General features: G+C 38.6%; 1 protein-coding gene across 4 annotated transcripts in view; it reads right to left on the reverse strand.

Moving 5' to 3' along the window:
• The window catches only part of TOPBP1 (DNA topoisomerase II binding protein 1), a 65,633-nt gene extending 44,817 nt beyond the window's left edge, over positions 1-20,816 (reverse strand). For 2 of the 4 annotated variants that reach the window (XR_002824861.1, XM_004381409.2), the window contains exons 1-10: positions 20,663-20,816; positions 19,941-20,031; positions 16,689-16,823; positions 15,059-15,202; positions 14,202-14,383; positions 12,906-13,102; positions 11,237-11,416; positions 10,338-10,507; positions 4,708-4,871; positions 4,309-4,559 (exon numbers count right to left, since the gene is read on the reverse strand). Coding sequence is in view for 3 of the 4 variants with exons in the window: in XM_004381409.2 (XP_004381466.1) it covers positions 4,309-4,559; positions 4,708-4,871; positions 10,338-10,507; positions 11,237-11,416; positions 12,906-13,102; positions 14,202-14,383; positions 15,059-15,202; positions 16,689-16,823; positions 19,941-20,024 (1,507 nt within the window). In the remaining variant the exon portion in view is untranslated. Of the gene's footprint in view, positions 1-4,308; positions 4,560-4,707; positions 4,872-10,337; positions 10,508-11,236; positions 11,417-12,905; positions 13,103-14,201; positions 14,384-15,058; positions 15,203-16,061; positions 16,227-16,688; positions 16,824-19,940; positions 20,032-20,662 lie in introns of those variants that run through there. The other 2 variants (XM_023735971.1, XM_023735972.1) reach the window with 2 other exon arrangements.
• Between the last annotated feature and the right edge of the window lie 4,847 nt (positions 20,817-25,663).

The following is a 25,663-nucleotide window of genomic DNA, read 5'->3' on the forward strand; positions in this document are numbered from 1 at the left end:
TACTACCATAAAAACAAACTAGAAATACTAAGTTCTTATAATCTGTAAGTAAAACCCTTAAGTTATTAAAAGGATCAGAATACATTAACATGTTATACAGCTGCTCTTTCATTTCAGTTGTAGAATCCCTTTTTCAAAAGTATCTCATACAGAAGCCACATAATAGACACTCCTTGACAAGCCTATTATTTCAAAAGCTTTCTCAAGTCAAAATCAATTTTTAAGAAATAACTGTAAAATACTTTACTAGTTATTACACCCTTTCTACAGTGCTTGAAGACCCACTGAGATTTATTACCACTTAATCTTTACAAGAGAAAGCCCTGGTGGCACAGTGGTTAAAGCGCTCAGCTGCTAACCAAAAGGTTGTCGGTTCAAACCCACCAGCCGCTCTGTGGGAGAAAGAAATGGCAATCTGCTTCGTCAAGATTTACATCCTTAGAAACCCTATGGGGAGGTCCTGCTCTGTCCTACAGGGTCGCTATGAGTCAGAATCCACTCGACAGCAAACGGTTTAGTTTGGTTTTTGGTTATTCTTACAAGAGGAGCCCTGGTGGTGCAGTGGTTAAAGCACTCAGCTGCAAACCGAGAGGTCGGTGGTTAGAAGCCACCAGTCGCTCCACAGGACGAAGATGTGGCAGTCTGCTTCTGTAAAGATTTACAAACTTGGAAACCTCATGGAGCAGTTCTATTCTGTAACCGACTCAATGGTAGTGAGTTTGGTCTGGAATCTTTACAAAGTCAACTGACCTCTAGTTGCCTTAGAAAGGAAGGTTTGAGAAACTACTTACTCTACACCAAGCACCCTTGCTGAGGGTAGTGCATAAAACGGCTTCGAGTAGTGAAGTTGTTGTTTCCTTACACTAGCTTCCTAGAAGATTAGGATGATTTCCTGATAGGATACGACACTAAAGCATAAGCAAATGGTCTGACAAAAGATAATTCTGTAGTACCACACAAATAGGGAGAATAAAGAAGGAATGCTGGGAATACTCTTTCTAGAAATATGGTAGGCCAGACATTTGAAACCCTCTCACTATAAAACACCTCAAGATTTAGAATAACACAGTAACATAGTAAGAGCATCCTTTTAATGCATAACCGAGTTCGTTACGAAAGCAAGAGAAATCCTCAAAGGCTAAAACTGGAGTAGTAGTATGACTCCAGAGGATTAAGCAGTTACTAAAGCCTATTTGCCAGTAACCTAGACCCCTTACAATTTAAGAACATCACATGGAAGGACAGGAGTCAAGCTTCTGGTCTCACACAAACTAGAATTGGAACAGAGTACTCCTGAGTAAACAAACCCAGGAACCCTGAAGGGAAACGCCTTTAAAACCAACCACAGAACAACAACAACAAAGTTCACCCTGCAAAGTGAGATGACAATTTGTCACCCTAGGCTGGTTCTCAAGTATGTAGGGTACAAATTTACACTAGCTTGATGGTCCCCCCAAAAATAGTCAATAAACTAAAAGATGTCCTAAGTTGGTAAACTCCTAGGCACCTGGCAGACCTAAACATGAACTTTCTCTGGATGAACAAATTCTTACCCCAAGTTTCTCAGAATTCTCAGAGTCCTAATAAAGATAAGCTCACAATAAAAACCACAAAAAACATGAAGAAACCAGGCACTACGAACAAGAATCAATAGAACTAGCCCCCCATCTAGATGTTAAATAAGTTCTGATATGTTTTGAGAAACAAAGAATAAAAAACATAAATATAGACAGACAATTTAAAGTATTAGGACTTCTAGGAATTAAAAAAATAACCATTAAAATCAAAATTTTAATGGATGAGTTTAACAGATTGGGCAACAGCTGGAGAGAGGATAATCTTCAAGAAAAATCTGAAGAAATTACAAGAATAAATCAAAGAAAAAAAGATAAAAAATAAGGAGAGATTAAGTAACCCCAATATATAATGGGAGTTAGAGAATATAAAGAATGAGGGGGATGGGGAGCAGCAAGCAATAGACGAAAATTTTCTAGAATAAAAAAAAACCATACGAATTCTTGGATTCAGAAAGCACAATGAATCTCAAGCAGGGCAAATAAACAGTAAAGCTCTAGGACATGAAAGACAAAAGGAAGATCTTAAAAATAGCCAGAGAGAAAAGACAGATTCCCTACAAAGGAATTAAAATTAGACTGACACCTGACTTCTTATCTAGCAGCCATGGAAACAAAAACAAACCAAACTCATTGCCATTGAGTCAATTCCAACTCACAGTGACCCTGCAGGACAGAGCAGAACTGCCCCACAGGGTTTCCAAGGAGCAGCTAGTGGACTCAAACTGCTGATGTTTTGGTTAGCCGCCAACTTCTTAACCACTACACCACCAGGGCGCCAATGGAAACAAATGATAGTGACAAAAATATCTTCAAAGAGCTTAGACAAAATAACTGTCTAGAACTATATAACCAGAACTGTCTTTTAAGAACAAGGGCAAAATAAAGACATTCTTAGATAAACACAAAGTGAAGAAACTGCTAAAGGATGTATTTTTGGAAGGCAGAAAATTTTTCCAGAAGAGACGTCTCTGATGTAAAAAGGAATTGCGGGGGGGCAAGAAAACAATTAAATAATTTGGAAAATCAAAACAAATATTGACCATACAAAATAGCAATAAACTAAAAATCCAAACCCGTTGCCATCAAGTTGCTTCCAACTCATAGCGGCCCCAAGCATTACAGAGTAGAATTGCTCCATAGGGTTTTCTTAGCTGTAATCTTTATGGAAAAAAGCCCTTGTGGTGCCATGGTTTTGTGCTTGCCTGCTAACTGAAAGGTTGGTGGTTTAAACTCAGCCAGCAACTCTGCAGAGAAAAGACCTGGTGATTTGCTCCTGTAAAGATTACAGCCTAGGAAACCTTATGGGACAGTTCTACTCTGTCACATAGGGTTGCCAGGAGTCCAAATTGACTCAAGGGCACACAACAACAATAACAACAATCTTTATGGATGCAGATCACCAGGCCTTTCTTCCACAGCACCACTGGGTAGGTTCAAAAAACTAACCATTAGGTTAGTAGTTGGGTGCAAACCGTATGCGCCACTCAAGGACCTAAAACAACCATATTAATGCCTAATTATGAGGTTAAAAAAACACAATGAAAATACTGGACAACAAAATCAAATAAACTGAGCACATGTTATTACGTGTAAATAGGGGTGGTGGTTAATGGTTATCATTGAAGATAAAGTGTTCTAAGGTTTTTGTGTTATTCAAGGGAAGATAAAAATACTGATTAACTTTAGATTTTAAGTTATGATGTGCATTAAAATTCCAAGGTCATCACCAGAAATACAAATAGTACATGTAACTTACAAATCAGTAGACAGAAAGAGATGGAGCTGGGAGTGGGGAGAGGAAGACTCAATCCATCCACAAGGCAAAAATGTTGGGAAAAAGATATACCAGCATAAATATTAACCCAAATTAGGTAGGGAGAGCTATATTAATAGTACACAAAATAGGTTTTAAGTGAAAACTCAGTAGGAAAATGAGGATCACCAAATAATGAAACTTCAATATGTACATAAAGCTAAATTTGGCAGAACTATATGGAGAAACTGACACAGCCATCATTACAGTGGAGGAATTTGGCACTTCTCTCTCATTAACCCATAGATGGAGCAGACAAAACTCGATCTCATATACATACATTAAAAACCCACCGCCGTCGAGTCAATTCCAACTCACAGTGACCCTATATATACATACATAGGGTCCTCCAAACAATCAGAGAATATATTTTTCTCAGGCACATAAGAACACTTACGACAGCCACCACCTAAATATCTCATAGACCGAAAAAGAGATAATAAAATTAGGAAATACTTTGGATTAAATAATTACAAACATGTTATAGCTCCTGTGAAATACAACTAATTAAATCAGTACTTTCAGGAGAATCTACAGACATAAAGACCTAGATAAGAAGAAAGACTACAAAATAATAAAAATCATGCAACTTAAGAATTAGAAGAAAAAAGAGAAAAAATAATAAATAGATTAATGAAATAAAAATGAACAAAAAAATCAAATGTTGATGTCATTCCAAACTCGAACACAAATTAAGTAACGCCTGGATACAAAACAGATCAAAGTGGAGCTGCTTGGTTAAAGACAGGGAGTTAGAGGGTTCAGTCTTGCCAGCTCAGAAAAAAGTTAAAAACAAAATTTTAAGGGAATAAAAGGTTAGTGTAACTTAAAATACAAAAAACCCGGCAGAAATCATGTACATACTTGGCTACTAAAATATTTCTCTATAACTGCAAAGGCTAGTCAATTACTCCTTACCTACTGCTGAGTTATTGTTTATGTACTGTGACAGCAGATCTTCATCAGCTTGCTCGTGTTTTTCATCAGGTGTAAAGTCTTGCTTAGAAAAGCTGCTGCTATTCTTTTTTAAAACGGCTGTTCTACTTTCAGGTTGATCTGAAACTGGAATTTCCACTGGCTGGTAGTTAGCATGGATATATGGCTCTTCAGGAAGCATATAACCTTTATTAAAACACTCTAGCAACCACTTTGTTCCCACTACATGAGGCCTACAAAAACAGTACATAGTTAGATATTAGTTTAAGCTATAAAGACCACCATCCCATCTGCCATGCAGTTTCCAGAACTGCATGAACATGAATTTTAAGAAAAATCATTAGACAGTAGAAATTGCTTTGAATTAAAAACTGAGAAAACCTGTGGGCTGATTTATTCCAAAACTGCTTCAATTCATCATCATAATCTCCCACAATAACATGAGTTACATCTTCGTTGAGCTGATTAAAACGAACTCCACCTCCACTGTTAATAAGCCTTCTCAGTTTATCTAGCCTTCTGCCACTAAAACCGCAAAGATATATCTGCAAAGAAAGAAAATATTTACTTTGAAAGACTTAATATATTTAAGACACTTTATTTCTCTTAATAGTCACACATTTATTAAAAATATATATCTAAACTGATTGTGTGTTAATTAGATAACTCTTCTTTGTATTTTGAGATACACTAAGAAGTGGAAAGCGTATTCTGAAACTTTGATTTTTAATGATTCTTTCCAACTCCACAGCACATTATATTTCACAGTAGATACTTGATAAATATCTTGTGGCTTTAAATACAATAGAAGCCAGAATCCAACACTTTCTGAATACTGTTGTTGGTTGTTGTTAGGTGCTGACTCATAGTGACCCCATGTACAATAGAATGAAACACTGCCTAGTCCTGTACCATCCTCAGAATCATTGCTATTTTTGAGCCCACTGTTGCAGCCACTGTGCCACTCCATCTTGTTGAGGGTCTTAAAATGAAGGTTGCTTCTTAAATTGTGACAGTCTTACTACTTGCAAATATTAAAGTGTTACGGAAATAAACCACAGTTAATTGAGTTCAGAAAACCTAAGTTTAAATCCTGGCTCAGCTGTCAATGATTAGCCATCTGACAGTGGGGAGGATACTTAAAACTATTTTCTTATAAACTGAAATATCTTTTTCACAACAGAGATGATTAAACAAGAAAATTTAAGTTAAAGAACTGAGCACAATGCTTTGAGGATAATACATATGCAATAATTAATTTTATTGTTTACTATCAGGATATATACATTTAAACAAATTTAAGCAATATAAATCTTTTCACCTCTGTTTTACATAAGGTATCTTTAAAAATATTTCATAAGAAAGCTATTTCTAACTGCATCTACATCCCAAACCAAATCATCTCCATTGCTAGAAAATATTTTAACAGAAGAATCACATACTTTATGTTAAAGAATTAAAAGTCATATCCAGAATTAGTATTGTCGTCGTCGTGTGCTGTCGAGTCGGTTCCAACTCATAGTGACCCTACAAGACAGTAGAACTGCCCCCATAGGGTTTCCAAGGAGCAGCTGGTGGATTCAAACTGCCGACGATTTGATCAGCAGCCTGAGCTCTTAACCACTTTGCCACCAGGGCTCCAGGATCAGTATAGTCTAGCAAAAAGGATTAAGCAATACATTTTCTGTTCTGCTAATAAGCTGGTAAGTTTTCAAAGTATAGAAAGGTAAGCTCATTTGCCCAATTTCCTTTCTTAATGATAAAGTTAAATACTAGCTACCTTGTGAGAACTGATGCATAGCCTATTCGTTTTACAAACAGGAATATATGAAGTACACTCACTCCTCACTTATCGACATTGTTAGGTTTCAAAGACCAGGACATCATGTGAAAAATCAGCATTACGTGAAAATGAAGGATGACCATATCAGATCACAAAACGGAGGATGACTCACTACATCATTACATAACTGACAAGTTACATCATTACTAAACAGCCAAACCACTGAGAATCATGGCCCAGCCAAGCTGACACAAAACCTTAACCATCACAGCCAGCATGACTCTCACCTTGCACCTCAACATTCGTTATTGCCAGACGTACGTCATTAATACGCAAAATAGTCCAATAGCAGATTTTTTACAATTGCTGTAAATGCAAAATGTCAGATAACAAGATAGTAGGTAAGTGAGGAGTAGGTGTAATGTGGGAGGTATTCTAGATTTGAAAACAGCATATAATGTTCCCATCAAGAAACATCTTAATAATCTAAGATGTTAAAAAATTAAATAACCCAAGAAATGTTAAAAAAAAGCGGTGGGCCTAATGGTTAGGAATACTGACTTTGAATGAAAACAGGCTTTTGGGGAAAATCTGTGTGATCCCAAACAAGAATTTTACTCCTCTAAGTCTCAGCCTCAGGATAATAGCTGGTTTAGAGTTATTTGTGGGAACTAAATGAGATTAAATACAACATATTAACCTAATATATATGAAATGATTATCACAGCATCTAGCACATTGTAAGTACTTAATAAATAAAAACTAGAAATAAATAAAAATCCAGTAAGTAGTTCAGAAACTAAGTGTTCTTTAAACATAGTGACTGGAGAGACTGATGTAGGTGGAAGGGTTCAGAGAAGAGTTGAAAACTGAAACGAACTTTGAAGGGGACAGCAGATGAAAGAACATCCCAGGCAAACAGACCCTGACAGTCAAAGAATGCACATGGCCTAGTGAGTGCACATGCTTAGGTTTATTCAGATAAGAAGCAAACTGAACTATGAAAGGTCTGCGAAGTCAGGCTACAAAGTATTAATGTGTGTTATCGCTTCCTGTCCACCACGTGTCTGTTAGTCTGTTGTAGTGTGGTGGCTTGCATGTTGTTGTGATACTGGAAGCTTTGCCCCCGGTATTTCAAATACCAGCAGTGTCACGCTTAGCGGATAGGTTTCAGCTGAGCTTTCAGACTCAGGTAGACTAGGAAAAAGGGCCTGGGAGTCTCCTTCTGAAAGAACTGGCTAGTGAACAGCAGTAGAACTCTGTCTCATAAAGTGCCAGAAAATGTGCCCCTTAGGTTGGAAGGCACTCAAAATATGACCGGGGAAGAGGTACCTTCTGAAAGCAGAGTTGACCTTAATGACATGGATGGAGTCAAGCTTTCGAGACCTTCATTTGCTGATGTGGCAAGGCTCAAAATGAGAAGAAACGCTGCAAACATTCATTAATAATCGGAATGTGGAACATATGAAGTACAAATCCAGGAAAACTGGAAGTCATCAAAAATGAAATGAAACACATAAAGATCGGTATCTTAGGCATTAGTGAGCTGAAATGGACTGGTACTGGCTATTCTGAATCAGACAATAATATGGTCTATTATGCTGGGAATGACAAATTGAAGATGAATGGCTTCACATTCACTGTCAGAACATTTCAAGATCTAACTTGAAGCACAATGCCGTCAGTGTTAGGATAATACCCATACGCCTATAAGGAATAACAGTTAATATAACTATTATTCAAATTCACACACCAATCGCTAAGGCCAAAGATGAAGAAACTCAAGATTTTTTACAACTTCTACAGTCCAAAATTGATCAAACATGCAATCAAGATGCATTGATAATTACTGGCGATTAGAAGGCAAAAGTTGGAAACAAAGAAGGATTGGTAGTTGGAAAATATGGCCTTGGTGATAGAAATGATGCTGGAGATCGCATGATAAAATTTTGCAAGACCAATGACTTCTTTAATGCAAATACTTTTTTTCAACAACATAAACTGCAACTATACACATGGACTTTGGCAGATGAAACACACAGGAATCAAATCAACTACATCTGTGGAAAGATACAATGAAAAAGCTCAATATTATTAGTCAGAACAAGGCCAGGGGCCAACTGTGAAACAGATCATCAATTGCTCGTATGCAAGTTCAAGCTGAAGAAAATTACAAGTCCACGAGTGCCAAAGTACAACCTTGAGTATATCCCACCTGAATTTAGAGGCCATCTCAAGAATAGATTTGATGCACTGAACACTAACGACTGAAGACCAGACAAGTTGTGGAATGACATCAAGGACATCATACATGAAGAAAGCAAGAGGTCATTAAAAAGGAAAAGACTAACATGGATGTCAGAAGAGACTCTGAAAGTTGCTCTTGAACACAGAGTAGCTACAGTGAAAGGAAGAAATGATGAAGTAAAAGAGCTGAACAGATGATTTCAAAGGGCAGCTTGAGAAGACAAAGTAAAGTATTATAATGAAATGTGCAAAGACCTGGAGATAGAAGACCCAAAAGCGAAGAACATGCTCAGCATTTCTCAAGCTGAAAGAACTGAAGAAAAAATTCAAGCCTCAGGTTGCAATATTAAAGGATTCTATGGAGGAAAATATTAAACAACACAGGAAGCATCAAAAGAAGATGGAAGGAATACACAGAGTCACTGTACCAAAAAGAATTGGTCGATATTAAACCATTTCAGGAAGTAACATACGATCAAGAACTGATGGTACTGAAGGAAGAGGTCCAAGCTGCACTGAAGGCACTGGCAAAAAATAAGGCTCCAGGAATTGATGGAATACCAGTTGAGATGTTTCACAAACGGACGCAGCACTGGAAGCGCTCACTCGTCTATGCCAAGAAATTTGGAAGACAGCTACATGGCCAATCAACTGGAAGAGATCCGTATTTGTACTCCTTCCAAAGAAAGGGGATCCAATAGAATGCAGAAATTATCGAACAATATCATTAATATCACACACAAGTAAAATTTTGCTGAAGATCACTGAAAAGTAGTTGCAGCAGTGAATTGACAAAGAACTGCCAGAAATTCAAGCAGGATTCAGAAGAGGACATGGAACCAGGGGTATCATTGCTGATGTCAGATGGATCATGGCTGAAAGCAGAGAATACCAGAAAGATGTTTACCCTGTGTTTTACTGACTACGCAAAGGCATTTAAGTGGGTGGATCATAACAAATCATGGATAACACTGCGAAGAATGGGTATTCCAGAACACTTAATAGTGCTCATAAGGAACCTGTACTTACACCAAGAGGCAGTCACTCGAACAGAACAAGCAGATATTGCGTGGTTTAAAGTCAGGAAAGGTGTGTGTCAGGGTTGTATCCTTTCACCATATCTATTTAATCTGTATGCTGAGCAAATAATCCAAGAAGGTGGACTATATGAAGAAGAATGTGGCATCAGGACTGGAGGAAGACTAGCCACCTGAGATACACAGATGACTCAACCTTGTTTGCTTAAAGCAAAGAGGACTTGAAGCACTTACTGGTGAAGATCAAATACTACAGTTGTCAGTATGGAATGCACCTCAACATAAAGAAAACAAAAATCCTCACAACTGGACCAAAAACCAGCATCGTGAAAAACAGAGAAAAGACTGAAGTTGTCAAAGATTTCATTTTACTTGGATCCACAATCAACACCCACGAAAGCAGCAGTTAAATCAAACAATGAATTGCACTGGGCAAATCTCCTGCAAAAGACCACTGTAAAGTGTTAAAAAGCAAAGATGTCACTTTAAGGACTAAGCTGGACAGTGAATAAGAAGATCGAAGACGAACTGATACCTTTGAATTATGGTGTTGGTGAAGAATACTAAATATTCCATGGACTACCAGAAGAATGAACAAATCTGTCTTGGAAGAAGTACAGCCAGAATGCTCATCAGAAGCAAGGATAGCAAGACTTTGTCTCACTTACTTTGAACATGTTATCAGGAGGGACCAGTCCCTGGAGAAGGACATCATGCTTGGTAAAGCAGAGGGTCAGCGAAAAAGAGGAAGACACTCAGTGAGATGGATTGCCACAGTCACTGCAACAATGGGCTGAAGCATAACAACAACTGTGAGGATGGCACAGGAATGGGCAGTGTTTCGTTCTTTTGTACACAAGGTTGCTATGAAATGGAGCCAACTCAACAGCATCTAACATCATCATCACTTACTATATTTGCTACATAATATAGGTGGTACGTACCCGGCAGCCATCTAATAAATCTTCAGGTGCTTGAAATGCGCTGACATCCAGATTTTCTAGATTTTCCAGTGTAGGCTCCAATTTGCTATTAAGACCTGAATTACATATGGACTCATTTACACAACTTGCATTGATGTTAGAAATGTGGCTGACATCTGAAAGAGTACGACCTACATAATTAAAAAATATATATAAATTTATGGAGATAAAATAATCATGATTGCATATTTTCCTGTGAGTAAGTTTTCTTTCAAACAAAATGAATAATTTCCAAAGATTCAAATGCTTTTACCGAAATCTTGGTGGCAATGAAAAGGAAAACGGAACTAAAAAATTAAGGTTCTTATCTCATTTAAATGAAAATATATTTAATAAACTTTCTTAATAGTGCCTTGTTTTCCACAATAATCTGAAGTTGTTGGCTTTAAAGTCCACGAAGCTCACATTTGAAAAAAATTTACAACACATTACCAAACTGCCAACTTATACAACGTGCAATCTACAAAAGAGAAACTATTTTACATTTAATACAAATACAGATGATCTACAAGATTAAAGAAAACAAATACAGAAAATTTGTTCTGCACATCAGTAAAGTTTTTAAAAATTACTTTAAGTCTCTACCATTAACATTCTTAATTTCTTTGACTATGTATTACATTACATCAGAGTGTGAAAGGAAATAGTAATTCACTCTAAAAAGAAATACCATGCACAGTTCAGGGCAAATTTTTTTAATACAATCTAGCTATTTTATTATTCAATTATGCATGGAAGCATAGCAAATACAGATCAAATTCCTTACAATATCTCAGTGACCCTATTAATAAATCAATTCTTATACAGAAAATGGATTGTCTTAAAAATGATTATTTACTTTAATCCCAAATGAGACTTACTATCAAGTGCGTTGACCTGGCCAGTAGGAGTTGAAGTCTCAGGCACAGGCTTTGTTTCTGGGTTAGGCTCTGTCTTGTATATAGATTCATCCTGACAAAAGCCTTTCTCGACACTGTCAAAAAACCACCGCGTGGTCACACAATGAACATTCCACCTCTTGGCACATTCGTATTTCTGACCTATCAGAGTCATTGAAAAGAGAAAGAGAGTCAGAGAGACAGAGACAGAAACATGCAGACCAATTAAAATCTATCTTTGAAGAAATACTCAAATTACGATAGGGTATTAAAAAAATTCACTTGAAAGAAAATCAAAGGTATCAGTAATTACTACTACTTTTCATGAGTACATTCTATATCATGTATTAAAAAGAGATACTTTAAGTTATTATTACTCAACTACACCTTCTGTATCTTGTGTAACTACACATGCCATCTGAGGGAGTTTATTTTCTACACAAATAGTGCAGGGAGACAGAAGCAACTGTGGGGTAACTGAAATAACATTGGACTTGGTTTGAGTATACACTCCATCACTTAAGTCCTTTAAACCACAGTTTCTTAATCTGTAAAATGGGGATAATGCACAGAATTAAGACGTGGTTTTAATAAAAATGTGTAAAACCGAAAATTGTAAATATATGCAATATAATAAATGCCAGCTTTAAACAGACTACTCCATTGCCAACTGGATTCCACTTGAAGTCCAGGATAGGTAGGCAAATAGATAAACTATATCAAGAATATGAATTTTTTTTATTACCTTGAAGAACTTTAACAATGTATTTTGAAACAGTATCACGGGGAAATTGAGATCAATATACAGTAAGCAGTAACATGAAAGCTTTTTTTTTGACATTCTTGTGAGTCAAGAGATAAATTACATTCAGATTCAGAAAAGCAATAGCAGTATCAACTCTACTCACAATCATCCTATCGTAACTGGCCATGCCCGAAGTTCTGATTTACAATTAACTTTAAATTTTTCTCTAATTTTCTCTTACTAAGGTAGCTTAGTAAAACACAATACAGGTATACAAAAGAAAATAAAAGCATTAACAAAGCTCTTATATGTATTTTAAGAGTATTAGTAAAAATATTCTCTATAATAGATAAAAATGATAAAGAACAACAAAATCAATAGTAATTTTAAAGAATTCTTATCGGTAATTTTCTTCTTTTAACTACCTCATGTTCTACAGGGTGTATCTTCAAGTTAAAAACTTCTAGTTCATTAAGTCAAGCTAGTTCATTCAACCAAAAACTAAATCAAGCCTTTCAAATTTGCCATTAGAAAGAAATGTAACTTAGCTACATCTATTCAGCTTTCTTGTTATTCACCCAAAATTCCTTTTCCCAAAGTATCTGGTAATTGTGGGGAAGTTGGTTGTTTTTTTTTTTAATCAAAAGATCAGACAATAAACTTAGACAAAACACAACTGGAAGTTTTTGGTTTTTTACATTTATTCAATGACCTGGATAAATACTAGGATGGTCATATAATTTTTCCAGAGATTGTGAACCAAACTATCTTTGCAAGATTTTAAGGGAAAAAAATATCAAACTAGATTAATAACATGGCAGAAGCAAAAGGTGTTCTGTAAAGATTTTTAAATGATAAATGCTAGAGAAAATTTTGCATACATCCATTAAGGAAACACAGTTTTACCCTTTGGTTCTTGCACAATGAGGTGTGTACATTCATTCATTTTCAGTTGTCCCATATATTGACCTCCATGCTTAACTGTGAGTTGCTGAACTGCCTTCCTGTCCAAGCTACACAAGCCAGTCACACAGATTACACAACCAAGAAAAACAGGACACTTGAAATCTTCCATGTTTATATCAGTGTATCTATCTATTTTTCTGGAAAAAACAAACAGTAGAGAGAAACATCAATATACCAGACAGCTTTAAATTTACAATAAGAATAATGACAAATGAAGTTATGACAGAAATAATATCATTATTGCTTTCCTCATTTTTTAAGATTTATAAATCATTTTTCTTCAGTTAAGAAAAGGAGAGCCGACAGACAGACACATGCAGATTTAAATTAACTGCTCACCTAGCCCAATACTGTGTCACTAGTATAAACTGAAGTTTCAGATACGGTCTCTCAAATAAAACTGTTTTTTAAGGGGAAATACATATTTCATTAGCTCTTAAGTCCATCTGGTCAAAGTGACATAGTTTCCAAAATTCTAAGTCTGAATCTCTACTCAGAAAACACAGAAGTTTTTTGGTTGCCCCCTAGAAAAACTGACTTTTTACAATTCTATTATACTACATAAGTAATAAACAATGATTTTTTGCAGAATACCAACAAAAATACCGTTATCATCCTGTTGCCATGCTATGCAGATGTGCTAATGAAGCAGTCAGGCTGGGAATAAGGGTGCCAACATGGAGACGTGTTTGCCATGTGCTGGATGGTGTTAAAAGCAAGCCAAGAAAAATGTCTATATAATTCATACTGTGGTATCTGGACTTAGGCTACTGATCTAATTTTAGGAGAACTTAACTGTGTCCCTTGAAACAGGCTCTAAGCTCCACAAAGGAGGGCAGGGTTTCTATCTTGCATTGCTCACTATGTACTGTATGTATCTAATGCCTAGCTCCCACCACGTACATAAAATCTACGCAACATTTACTGAATGATCACTTCTCAGTTGATGGCTTACATGTTTATATTCAACCTTACATATGCCCCCTTTGGGAGGGAATGACTGCGAAAATGGCTAATTCACTCTCCATCTTAACACACAGGCGTAGTATTGACGGCTAATGCAAAATAGAAGCGAGCTGCAGCATTGTCACACTAATTTTCTCAAGTATTTTAGGAATAGTTCCTCTACCGAAAACAACTTACCACAAAGCTTCCCATATGAAAACCCAGAGAATGCCAAAATGACTGAATGCATCATTTTTTCAAATCTAGAAAATATCTAAATGTCTTTCTTACTTCTCTTGTGACTTCTCCCAAAGTGCTTTTATCCAAGAAGGAAGCAAAATAGGTTTCTTTAGGTTTGCAGCAACTAAATATTTTTTGCTACCAACTTCTCCTGCAATAAGGTGAGTCACTGACACATGAAGGTCTTTATATACTCGTCCACCCATCATTTGTACATATTTATGAACTTCTTCCTGTAGCGCCAAAATATATTATTAATACTGAAGCCAAAATATCTTTCATTTTTTATACACTATCCCACAGATACCTTTTGTTGTTAGCGTAAAGACACAAATGTTTCTCACCCTTATAACGTTAAATAATTAGCCAAATTATTTTTTGGAAGATAGATGAATTATAAATAAATTAAAAATAATTATATATTTATCCCTTTCAACTCCATAAATTTATTAAACTACGTTGCTTTTGTAGTTTTATATTATATGTACATACTTAAAAACATACAACATATATTTATATGTCTTAGAATCCTTTTTTTTCCCCCACAATGAAGACCATGTCATTTATTTACAAGGCCCAGTTAGAATCCTTTTTTTTTTTTTTTAAAGATTATCCATCTACAGTGCAAAAATGTAAGTGATCCAAAAATAAGCTTACTGGCTGTGTAGGGAAAAAAATGTTACCTTTTAATCAAAACAAAAGTTCAATTAGCCTTAGTTTTCAATAAGACTGATTTTGCTGTATTCCATTTATTTTTAAAAATCCGATATACACTGTTGTTGTACACTGACTTTGTTATAAGTCACAAACACTAAGAATAAGGTTTTTCAAGGTATCTCTGACACAGTGAAAAAATTAACTGTGAAAATATATGTATATTCATCATGATATTCCTCTCAACCACCTACCCTTTCTTCTCTTTCGAGGCTTGTACAAGATACGATTATATCAGACATAATCATATTATAAACTGGATGTTCAGCTCTCGGGACATATCGCTGGTGGTGCATACAATATATGACTACTTGAGGACCAACAATTCTGCATCCAAGCTACAAAAAAACAAAACGTTTCAGCAAGTTAAGCTGGAAAAGACTACTAGTCTTATAAAATTACGTTTTGTAATATTTACCAATTCTTTACAGAAGTTGATGACCACTGCAGAAAAATCAGTAAGTTGTTACAAGCAAAAAATGAATAAAATTTTTATAATATTCTCAGAAACAATTATACATTAAATAAACACACACACAAAACCAAAGCAAATCAAGCAATTCAAGTTTTATCGAAAGAAATAAGCTCCAAAAGCACCTCTCACTCAAAACTCCTATCAAAATTTTAATCTCTGAAACAAATACAACTTTAGTGATAGGGAGTATGAGCAATAGCCTTAGGCTATAACAATTAGGAAATATCACATGTACTTTTCAAATTAAGCACCCAGCTAACGAAGCGCTTAAAAAGTATGAACACCTACAAGTAACCTCCCTCCAAAATATCCATTATGCTACCATAAAAAATGTGTAATTCTAGGCAGTTTCTATATAGAAGTTTTAAATACTTTGTCTGCACCTCAGTGTTTTCCAAGGAAGACCCACAAAGATTTCTCCTAAGACACTGCAGGTTAAACTCAAAAAATAACTTCTATTTTCATTGGTAATCAGATAAGAAAGGTAACAGTCTTGCTCAACATCAGCAAACTCAAGGCCAGACTAAAAAGCCTACAGATGCCAAAGTTACCACTGATTGCTCTGACTGATTTAAATATCTACGGGGTAAATAATTACTGCTATCTTTTAGGTCAGCCATAAGAAAATAAGCTTTTGCTGCTATTGATTCTATCTGACAAGCAGTGGTATTTCCAAAGGAAGGATATGACCAACAATGTTTTTGGCAAAGGTGGGCACAGACCTTTTATAAATTGTACAGATGCTGCATCTACCTACGCTTCTATGTTTTCTTCTCCTTCAAACAAGAATCACTTCTTTGTAATCTGGATGGAATTACAGCCAGTTTACTTTTATTTCACTGCTTCTCTCTTGTCCAGACACCAAAAAAGTAATGAGTCAGTAGACTCTAGAATCAACAAAAAGAAATAAGATGCCTCAATTGTATATTAGTAATACTCATCCCCGAAATGCTTCCTTTTAGCATATAGTTTTTCAGATTCTGGCTGAGTACAGCAGAACTCCATCACTAAAATGCTTCATTTACTATCGGGTTCACACAAAACTTTCATCAAAATTTTAATCTCTGAAACAACCATAATTTTAATGATAGGGAGTAGGAGCAATAGTCTTAGGCTATCACAATTAGGAAATATGGACTAAGTGAAGTTATATTCCCTGAAATATAAAAACTACATATAATAAAAGCCTATTGTAATATAATTAGCCTTTATAGACATTATTCCGGTCCTCAAAACCAAAAGAATATCATTATGTTCATCATATGCACATTTCATGATCAGTAATGGATTTATGTCCACTAATGCAAAAACAAAACAGATTACCAAAGAAAAACTTTTTGTTAGCAAACCTTTTTGAGGTGATCAAAGACAATGCCACTAAAAGGGTCACAGATATAAAGTGATCTATCATTCTCCTTTATCTTCAATGCCTCTTCTTCTGTAATAATATGAAGATATTCTTCTGATTGGAACTCTTTCATTGACTGAAAGAAAAAATGAAGTAAGAATGCACCTGAAGTTAGCCACCTGTATTTAAGCACTATGAACTCTATCTTCAAAATTCATCTCAAATCCAGCCATTTTTGCCACCTTAATTGCTACCACCCTACTGTAAACTATGATCATCTTCTCACCTAGACCTCTGGAGTAGCCTCCCAAGTGGCTCCTTCCTCCCTTGCCTTACATCAATTTTCCACACAGCAGCTAATAATCTCTTTAAAAATATAAACCAGATCATGTGACTCCTGCTCAGAACTCTCCAAGGGCTTCCCACCACACTAAGAATAAAATCCACATTTCTTACTATGGCCTACAAGACCATACACTCTGGCTGCTGCCTATCTCCTCACCTCCTACCTCTCTTCCCTCTTGCTTACTCTAACCATCCAGCTTTCTAGCTGAGCCTGGAATAAGCTAAGCATGATCTCATTTAGGGACTTTGTCTTGTTCCTGATGCCTGGAATACTCTTTCCCCAGGTCCTCTACTCTGAGGTCTGTTACTCAGAGATGCCCTTCCTGATCATGCTTTATAAGATACCCTTCCCCTATCTCTTTGGTTTATTTTACGAAGAAATATAATATTGGTATTATGTGTGTGTGTGTGTATGTGTGTGTCTCTCTCTCCCCTATAAGAACAAAAGTTTCATGATCTATCTTGTTTGCCACTTTATCCTGGAATCTAATAAACACTCAAATATTTTATGAACAAATTTTGATATCTCTGTGTCCTTAATTTTGAAGCCTCCATGTCCTTAAGGAGCCCTGATGGTGCAGCGGTTACAAGCTTGGCTGCTAACCAAAAGGTCAGCAGTTCAAATCCACCAGCCACTCCTTGGAAACCCCACGGGGCAGTTCTACTCTGTCCTATAGGGTTGCTATAAGTCAGAATCCACTTGATGGCAATAGGTTTGGTTTTCTGTCGTTAAAGTGATTCTTTTAAAGCTATGTCAGATCAAAAACTCTTCTGATTAAAACCCTACACCAGCTCTCTACTTCACTGAGACAAAAAAAACAAAGTCCTTACAATGGCCCACAAGACTCTACGTGCTTTCTTCACCCTTACTCTCTGCAGTATCCCTTCATACTTTCCTGCACTCCTTGTTCATTCCACACTAACTTTCTCACTAGTCCTTGGACAGACAATCCAGGAACTTTCCCATGAGCCTGTGCACTGGTTGTTCCTTCTGCCTGAAACCTTCTTCCCCAGACAGCTAACTATTTCACCTACTTCAAGTTTACTCAAATATCATCTTTCCCACAAAGCCTACCCTGATCTTACTCTAGTTAAAATTGTAACCTTCCCTTCCTCCTAGCAACAAACATCCTCCAAAACCCCTTAACATGCTATGCTTTTTTCTCTCCCCATAGCACTGAGAACCGTGTAGCACACTATACAGCTTACTCGTATGTGTTTATTGATTAATGTCTACTTCCACCTGTTAGAATGTAAGGTCTCAGAAAGCAGGGATTTTTGCATGCTCTGATAACTGATACATGTATCCCAACTAGTATAACAGCACCTATCATGGACACTCAATAAATATTTGATGAATGAATGAACTTTAAGGAAAAACCTGCTACAACAGTTCTGAAATTCTAATGTGCACAAGAATCACACTGGGGATCTTGTTAAAATGCAGATCCTAATTGCTAACTTTCAGGTAGGGCCTGAGAATATGCATTTCTAACAAACTCCCAGGCCATACTGATATTGTTGAGGTCTGCGAGTAGCAAGGCTCTATACTGCCCCTAAAAAAAAAAAAAAAAAACCCATTGCTGTTGAGTCGATTCAAACTCATAGCAAACCTACAGTACAGAGTAGAACTGTCCCATAGTTTCCATGGAGCAGCTGGTGGATTAGAACTGCCAACCTTTTGGTTAGCAGCAGAGCTCTTAACTACTGCTCCTGGACCCTCCATATTATACTGTACATAATGAAACATGCTTTTAACACTTAACTAAAAAATGCTGAAGTGTGACCAGTACACGAATGATTCAAATTTACTCACACAAAGAACCACTGTGGTTAGTAGACAAAAGAAAGTGACTTAATTTCCAAGAACTGCAGGTCACCACATCCAATAGAAATGTTGTATGTCTCAAGGCCCCCGAAATACACAATAACGATATACATAACTTACGTCAATTCAAAAACATGTAATGATGATATATCTATATTAATGTACAACAGTAAAACTATTACAAAGATATAATATCTATCATTAAGATATACAGAGATTAATTTTTTTTTATTGTGCTTTAAGTGAAAGTTTACAATTCAAGTTAGCTTCTCATACAAAAATTTATACACACATTGTTATGTGACCCTAGTTGCTCTCCCTATACTGTGACAGCACACTCCTCCTTTCCACCCTGGATTTCCCGAGTCCATTCAACCTGCTCCTGACCCTCTCTGCCTTCTCACCTCGCCTCCCAACAGGAGCTGTCCATTTAGTCTTATGTATCTACTTGAACTAAGAAGAACACTTTCACGAGTATCATTTTATGTCCCATAGTCCAGTCTAATCTTTGAAGAGTTGGCCTCAGGAATGATTTCAGTTCTGGGCTAACAGAGAGTCAAGGGGCCATGTCTTCCGGGGTCCCTCCAGTCTCAATCAAACCATTAAGTCTGGTCTTTTTACTACAATTTGAGTTCTGCATCCTATTTTTCTCCTACTCCATCAGGGACTCTCTGTTGTGCTCCCTGTCAGGGTGGTCATTGGTGGTAGCCAGGCACCCTCTAGTTCTTCTGGTCTCAGGCTGATGGAGTCTCTGGTTTATATGGCCCTTTCTGTCTCTTGGGCTAATATTTTCCTTGGGTCTTCAGTGTTCTTCATGCTCCTTTGCTCCAGGTGGGTTGGGACAAATTGATGCATCTTAGATGGCCGCTTGCTAGCTTTTAAGACCCCAGATGCCACTCACCAAAGTGGGATGCAGAACATTTTCTTAATAAACTTTGTTATGCCAATAGACCTAAATGTCCCCTGAAAGCATAGTCCCCAGATCCTCGCCCCTGATACTCTGATAAAGAGCTTAATTTTTAAAAAACACTAAAAAGAAAAGAATTTACAGCATCAAACCACATTTTCAACTATTCTTACCTCAAGAGCTTTGAAAAAACATTCAGAATTGTCTGGAGACTTTAAAAACTTCACAAAGAACGGTTCTTTGTCATTTCCGGACATTTTTGAACTGTCAAAATAAAAGAATCATTAACAAGAACAAAACACATTATGTATGAAGCTAAAATCTTAAAACACCCATATTTCTGTGAAGGCAAGAATGTCTAAGGATTGGCATTCTGACCTTGCCATGAATTCGTCCGGCACATTTGTAAGAAACGCTACAATGTGGGCAAAATCCGAGAAAAGTATGACAACATCAAACCGTACGAACCAGAGAAGGAAGCTAACATCCCTAAATTGAACGCCATGAGGATCCTTGCACTGGGGGCTCTACGGTAAATGACATCAGCAAATGGACATTCAATTGCACGCAACCTAGAGTACTTCTGCCCCTCTGGTATCCATGGCCCTCGAGGACTACTCACCGCTCAGTAAACGGATTTTAAATATAAACACGGAAGTCAGTGGGCAAGGTCGTGCCCCTCAAAAGGCCGGATGTTCCTGCTCCCCAGTTCCCAGGGAAAGGCCTGGTTGTGGGTCCAGCCACAGCCACATCCTCTCCGGCCTCAAAGTCCGACCCGCCGGTGGGAGGGCCGGTTGGAAGGGCGGGAAACGAGGGACCCGAAGGCCACCGGTGGCGTTGTGACCCCCAGTTGGGGCGGACAAAGAACTAGGTCCTCACCCCGCGCCTTACTCACCTTGATGGAGCCCGGAAGTCTTCGTAAGGCGAGTTACGGGGAGCGCGGCCGGCAGGACGGCAGCGGGGGTCGGGCGCCAGCCCGGCGCAGACCCGCCCCACCCGGCGGCGCCCCCAGCCCGGCGCAAACGCAGGACAACCCGGAAGTGCCAAGGAAGGGAACCGACTTTCGCGCCAACCGCGCGGGCCGCTTATCTATTCCGGCGGAAGTGACGCATCAGCAGCTACGCAGGGGGGCGGGAGATGTCAAAAGGGGTGGGGAGGGTTGGGGAGGCCGTTGTAGCTATCAGCACCGTGGGTGGAGGCGTTACTTTGAGAGCTTGTGGCGGGTCCCCTGGGGTTTAGGGCTTTGACAGCTTGCTTGGGCTCCCCTGGGAGTTGGCCGACCCCTGACGATGCAGGGCGCGGGGCCCCAGGCCAGTAGTGTTCCTTCAGTGGCGGCCCCCACTAGTGAAAGTAAAGCCGGAGGAAAGGGTTTCCCGTGTCGCCATGAATCGTAACTTACTGGACGGCAACGAAGAACACTACCTTGTGCCCGGCAGTGCTCAAGAAACTATACATTATAATCCAAAACAACTCTGTGAGGCAAATAGTGGTATCTCCTAAAGAAGTGGTGTAACCTAGGTAGCATAGTAAGTGATAAAATAAAGACTGAATCCACGTGTTTGAGACTCCAGGTCTTTTCCTTCCAAAATAACAGGAAGGTAAATCACCTCCTATCACAACCCAGGGCTCTGAGGAGAAGGTGTCAGGACGACCTGGATCACACAGCTAATGCAAAGGGATCTTTGCAAAGATCTTCAATGGTCTCTGCTTCCCTTCAAAGGGCATCTCACTTTCATTCTCTGCACTTGCCTGAGTTTTGGGGGGAGATTCTGGGAACCTAATGTTCAAATAGCAAAGAGCAGGGAAAGGAGTAAAATGGGCCTGCAGAATCTTAAACCAAAACCAAACCCACTGACTGCTGTTGAGTCGATGCCGACTCACAGCGACCCTATAGGACACAGCAGAACCGCCCCCACAGGGTTTCCTAGGCTGCAATCTTTAAGGGAGCAGATTGCCAGGTTTTTCCTCCCTCGGAGCTGCTGGTCAGTTCGAACTGCTGTCCTTTCGGTTGGCAGTCGAGTGCTTTAACGACTGCACCACCAGGGCTCCTTGGAGAATCTTAGCTGGTTGAAAATCAATGGTAAACTACTTGGTTCTTTCTTCTTATTTTATTCTTGATTGCTGAGATTGAGAAGATCATGACTTAGAATCAAGTAATGTGAGAGTTTAATGCCATCTACCTTGATTATATTTTTCTTTTTAGAGCCTAAAAATGACAGTGAGGAGCTTGGATCTAAGTGTGTGAATATGCCAGCAGAAGCTGAGTCAGAACGAATAGCACTGGGACTCAAAAAAAACCATTGTGGGGGAGAGGGTGAGCAAAGCCTTGAAAACAAAAATTACTAAAGCTGGAAGAAAAAGAGAAGCCACTGCTAATTGTTCAGATGCAAACCTGTCATGAAGCTGTAATGATAATTCATACGTGTAGGGTATGGACTCCTGCTTGCACTAGTCCTATTTCCTTTTGTCAGCCATCCTATAGTCCAAACGTATTGCCGTGGAGTCAATTCAGGCTCACAGTGAACCTATGGGGCAGAGTAGAACTGCCTCATGGGATTTCCAAAGCTGTAATCTTTACGGAAACAGATTGCCACATCTTTCTCCTGCGGAGTGGCTGATGGGTTTGAACTGCCCATCTTTGGTTGGCAGCTGAGCTCTTAACCACTGTGCCACCAGAGCTCCTTCATCCTATAGTAAATTCCCAAAATCCAATCTCTTTGCCATCGAGTTGATTCTGACTCACAGTGACCCTATAAGACAGAGTAGAACTGCCCCATAGGGTTTTCAAGGAGTGGCTGGGGGATTCGAACTGCTGACTTTTGGTTAGCAGCAGTAGCTCTCCATAGTGTGGTATGTAGGTATTATTGTCCCATGTTATGTAGACGGGGAAACAGAGGCTCAGAGACTGTGACTAGCCCAGGGCCACACAGCCAGGAAGTGGCAGCACCTGGGCTTGAGAACAAGCAGTGTGACTGGACACCCCACACTGCTTCTGGTTACATCCTGCCTGCCCACTCAGCATGAAGGTCAGCAACAGGACAGGAGCCCATTCTTGGCATGTACAGGGCTGAGCGCAGGCCTCACAGAGAAGGAGATTCACTAATAACAGACTGCTAATGAAGAAAGGGAAAATGAAATCACCTTTTAGCTTTTACAAAAAAACAAAAACACCCAGTTGTCCTCGAGTTTATTCTGACTCATGATGACCCCACTTATGTCAGAGAACTGTGCTCCATAGGGTTTCCAATGGCTGATTTTCAGAAGTAGATTGCCATGCCAGTCCTTTCTTCCGAGTTGCCTGTGAGTGGACTCTTACCTCTAACGTAGCAGAGCAGAGTTAACTGTTTGTAATACCCAGGGATTCTTTCAGATTGGCAGGGAGGGTCTTTATCTGTCCTTGAAGCCCCTAATCTTGAGCAATAGATAAGAGCAGTGGTTTTCAAAATGTCATCTGGACCAGCAGCTTCAGTATCACCTAGGGACTTGTTGGAAATTCAGATTGTCAGGCCTGCCTTAGAACTACTGTGTCAGGAACTCTGGGGGTGGGGCCCATCAATCTGTGTTTTAACAAGCCCACCAGGTGATTCCAAGGCACATTAAAGTTTACTTAACCAGCCATTCTTTGGGAAAGGATGAAAGTATTTATATGGGTTTGCATAGTGTAAGACACCCTGGTAGCACAGTGGTTAAAGTGCTCGGCTGCTAAACAGAAGGTTCGTGGTTCAAACCTCCCATGGGAGGAATATGTGGACTAACAGCCTTGGAAACCCTATAGGGTAGTTCTACTCTGTCTTACAGAGTCACTATGAGTCAGAATTGACTTGATGGCAGTGGGTTGGGTTTAGTTTGGATGCTCTATGGAAGTTTTGGTGGGAATGGTTATGACATGCCCTCAAGCAGCTGCCTCAGAAGCTGGGGCTTGAGGCTTAACTTTCCCCTCACCTCCCTGGCACTGCTTGCGTTCAGGGCAACTGGCCACATGTTGATAATGGCAGAGCGTCCCTCAGCTGGAATCCCTGAATAACTGAGTTGACATGTGGAGGGGAGCTTCTCTCTCACCCCAACCAATCATTGCCACTGCTGCCGATTGGGCTTTATGTTACCAAGAAATCATCTTCTATTGTGTTAAGCCACTGATGTTTGGGGATTTATCTGTTATCAAAGCTAGTGCCACCCTCACCAATTCTAAAACTGGCAACAGTTTAAACAAATGGTTTTCAACTGAAAAATCTGCATTATTCCAAGGGTCCTCGGAAAGGAAAGTGTGAAACTCTTACAGAGAAAAATGCCAGAGTCCACATGGGAAAGAACATGGACTGTGGAAGCAGGCTGCCTGGTTTGAACGCTAGCTTTAACATAAACTAGCTGTCTGATCTTGGGCAAGTTATTTAGCCCTTTGGTGACCCAGTTATTTTCTGCTTTGATTTTTTATTGATACCATGTGTTTTTACTAACGGAAGCGTTCTGAATCATTGCGTGTGTTTGAATTTTTGGTAGGTAGTATGGATTTTTTTTCTTGCCCTCTCCTACAAATCTACCCTAAGTACTTAGTTGTACATATGAAGTCCCACTAATTATACCCCAGAGTCGCCACCCAGGCCTATTAGTACACATATGTAACAAATAAATATTTTCAAAGTTTCTATTTTTCCTACCAAGAATTCAGACACCTTATACAATACACTGTAAAAACAGTAATTTGTGGCACATGCCCATTTCTTTGGTTTCAAACAATCATAAAGGCCCCTGCCTTGTGGCAGTATGCTCTATTTGTGGCACAACAGATTTCCAATAATCCCCAGAAGCTGAAAAAGTTCATGGTCGCTAAATACACTGCCGGGCATGAAAGATTAATGTCTCTGTGCTTCACTTTCTTCCTCTATGAACCAAAACAATGGGGATGACAATAGCATTTCCTTCATGGGGTTACTAAAATTAGCGTTCGGAAAGCACTTAGCACAGTGCCTGGTATGGAGTTTTTGATGAATTAAAAATTCCCTGATTTTCCAAAGACCATCCTTGCCATGGAGTCTTTGTTTCCCACAAGATAGTACTCCAACCTTCTATTCTAGAATTTGTGAGAGCATGTGCCAAAACAGTAGCAATGGCTTTATGACTTTGGATGTCCTTCCTTTGAAATATGACTGTTTCTGTACATAGGAAGTTTTTAGACTTTGTGCCGCTCTGGGGCCGGAAGGCCCCTTGGCTTTATTGAATTTGGGCTGTGTTAGCTTTGGGTCGATCATTAACCTTAGGAGAAATGGTTGTCTTTCGACTGCCTTTGGTTTTTGTCCACAAGCCTAAAGAGAAGATTGTTCAACCCACTTCTGAGACAATTGTTTAAGTGCATTTATTCATCTATTCTTATAATTTTTTTTGTCAGACCAGTAAGTGTGGACTTTTTTTGTGTGTGTGTGCTTTAGATGAACGTTTACAGAGCAAATTAGTTTCTCATTAAACAATTATTGCACATACTGTTTTGTGACATTGGTTGCCAACCTCTCAACCTGTCAACACTCTCCCCTTCTCAACCTTGGGTTCCCCATTTCCATTGGTCCAGCTTTCCTGTCCCCTCCTGCCTTCTCTTCCTTGCCCCTGGGGTGGTATGCCTGTTTAGTCTCATGTACATAGTTGATCTCTGTGTATTATTGTTTGTTTTATAGGCTTGCCTAATCTTTGGCCGAAGGGTGAACTTCAGGAGTGACTTCAGTACTAGGTTAAAATGGTGTCCGGGACCCTACTCTCAGGGTTTCTCCAGTCTCTGTCAGGCCAGTGAGTCCAGTCTTTTTTTTATTATTATTTATTTATTTTTAATTTTATTTATTTTTTATTGTACTTCAGGTGAAGGCTTACAGAACAAATAGTTTCTCATGAAACAGAAGTACCCATGTTGTTT

This window comes from Trichechus manatus, unplaced genomic scaffold (assembly GCF_000243295.1).
Source record: "Trichechus manatus latirostris isolate Lorelei unplaced genomic scaffold, TriManLat1.0 scaffold00084, whole genome shotgun sequence".
NCBI classification, from domain to species: domain Eukaryota; kingdom Metazoa; phylum Chordata; class Mammalia; order Sirenia; family Trichechidae; genus Trichechus; species Trichechus manatus.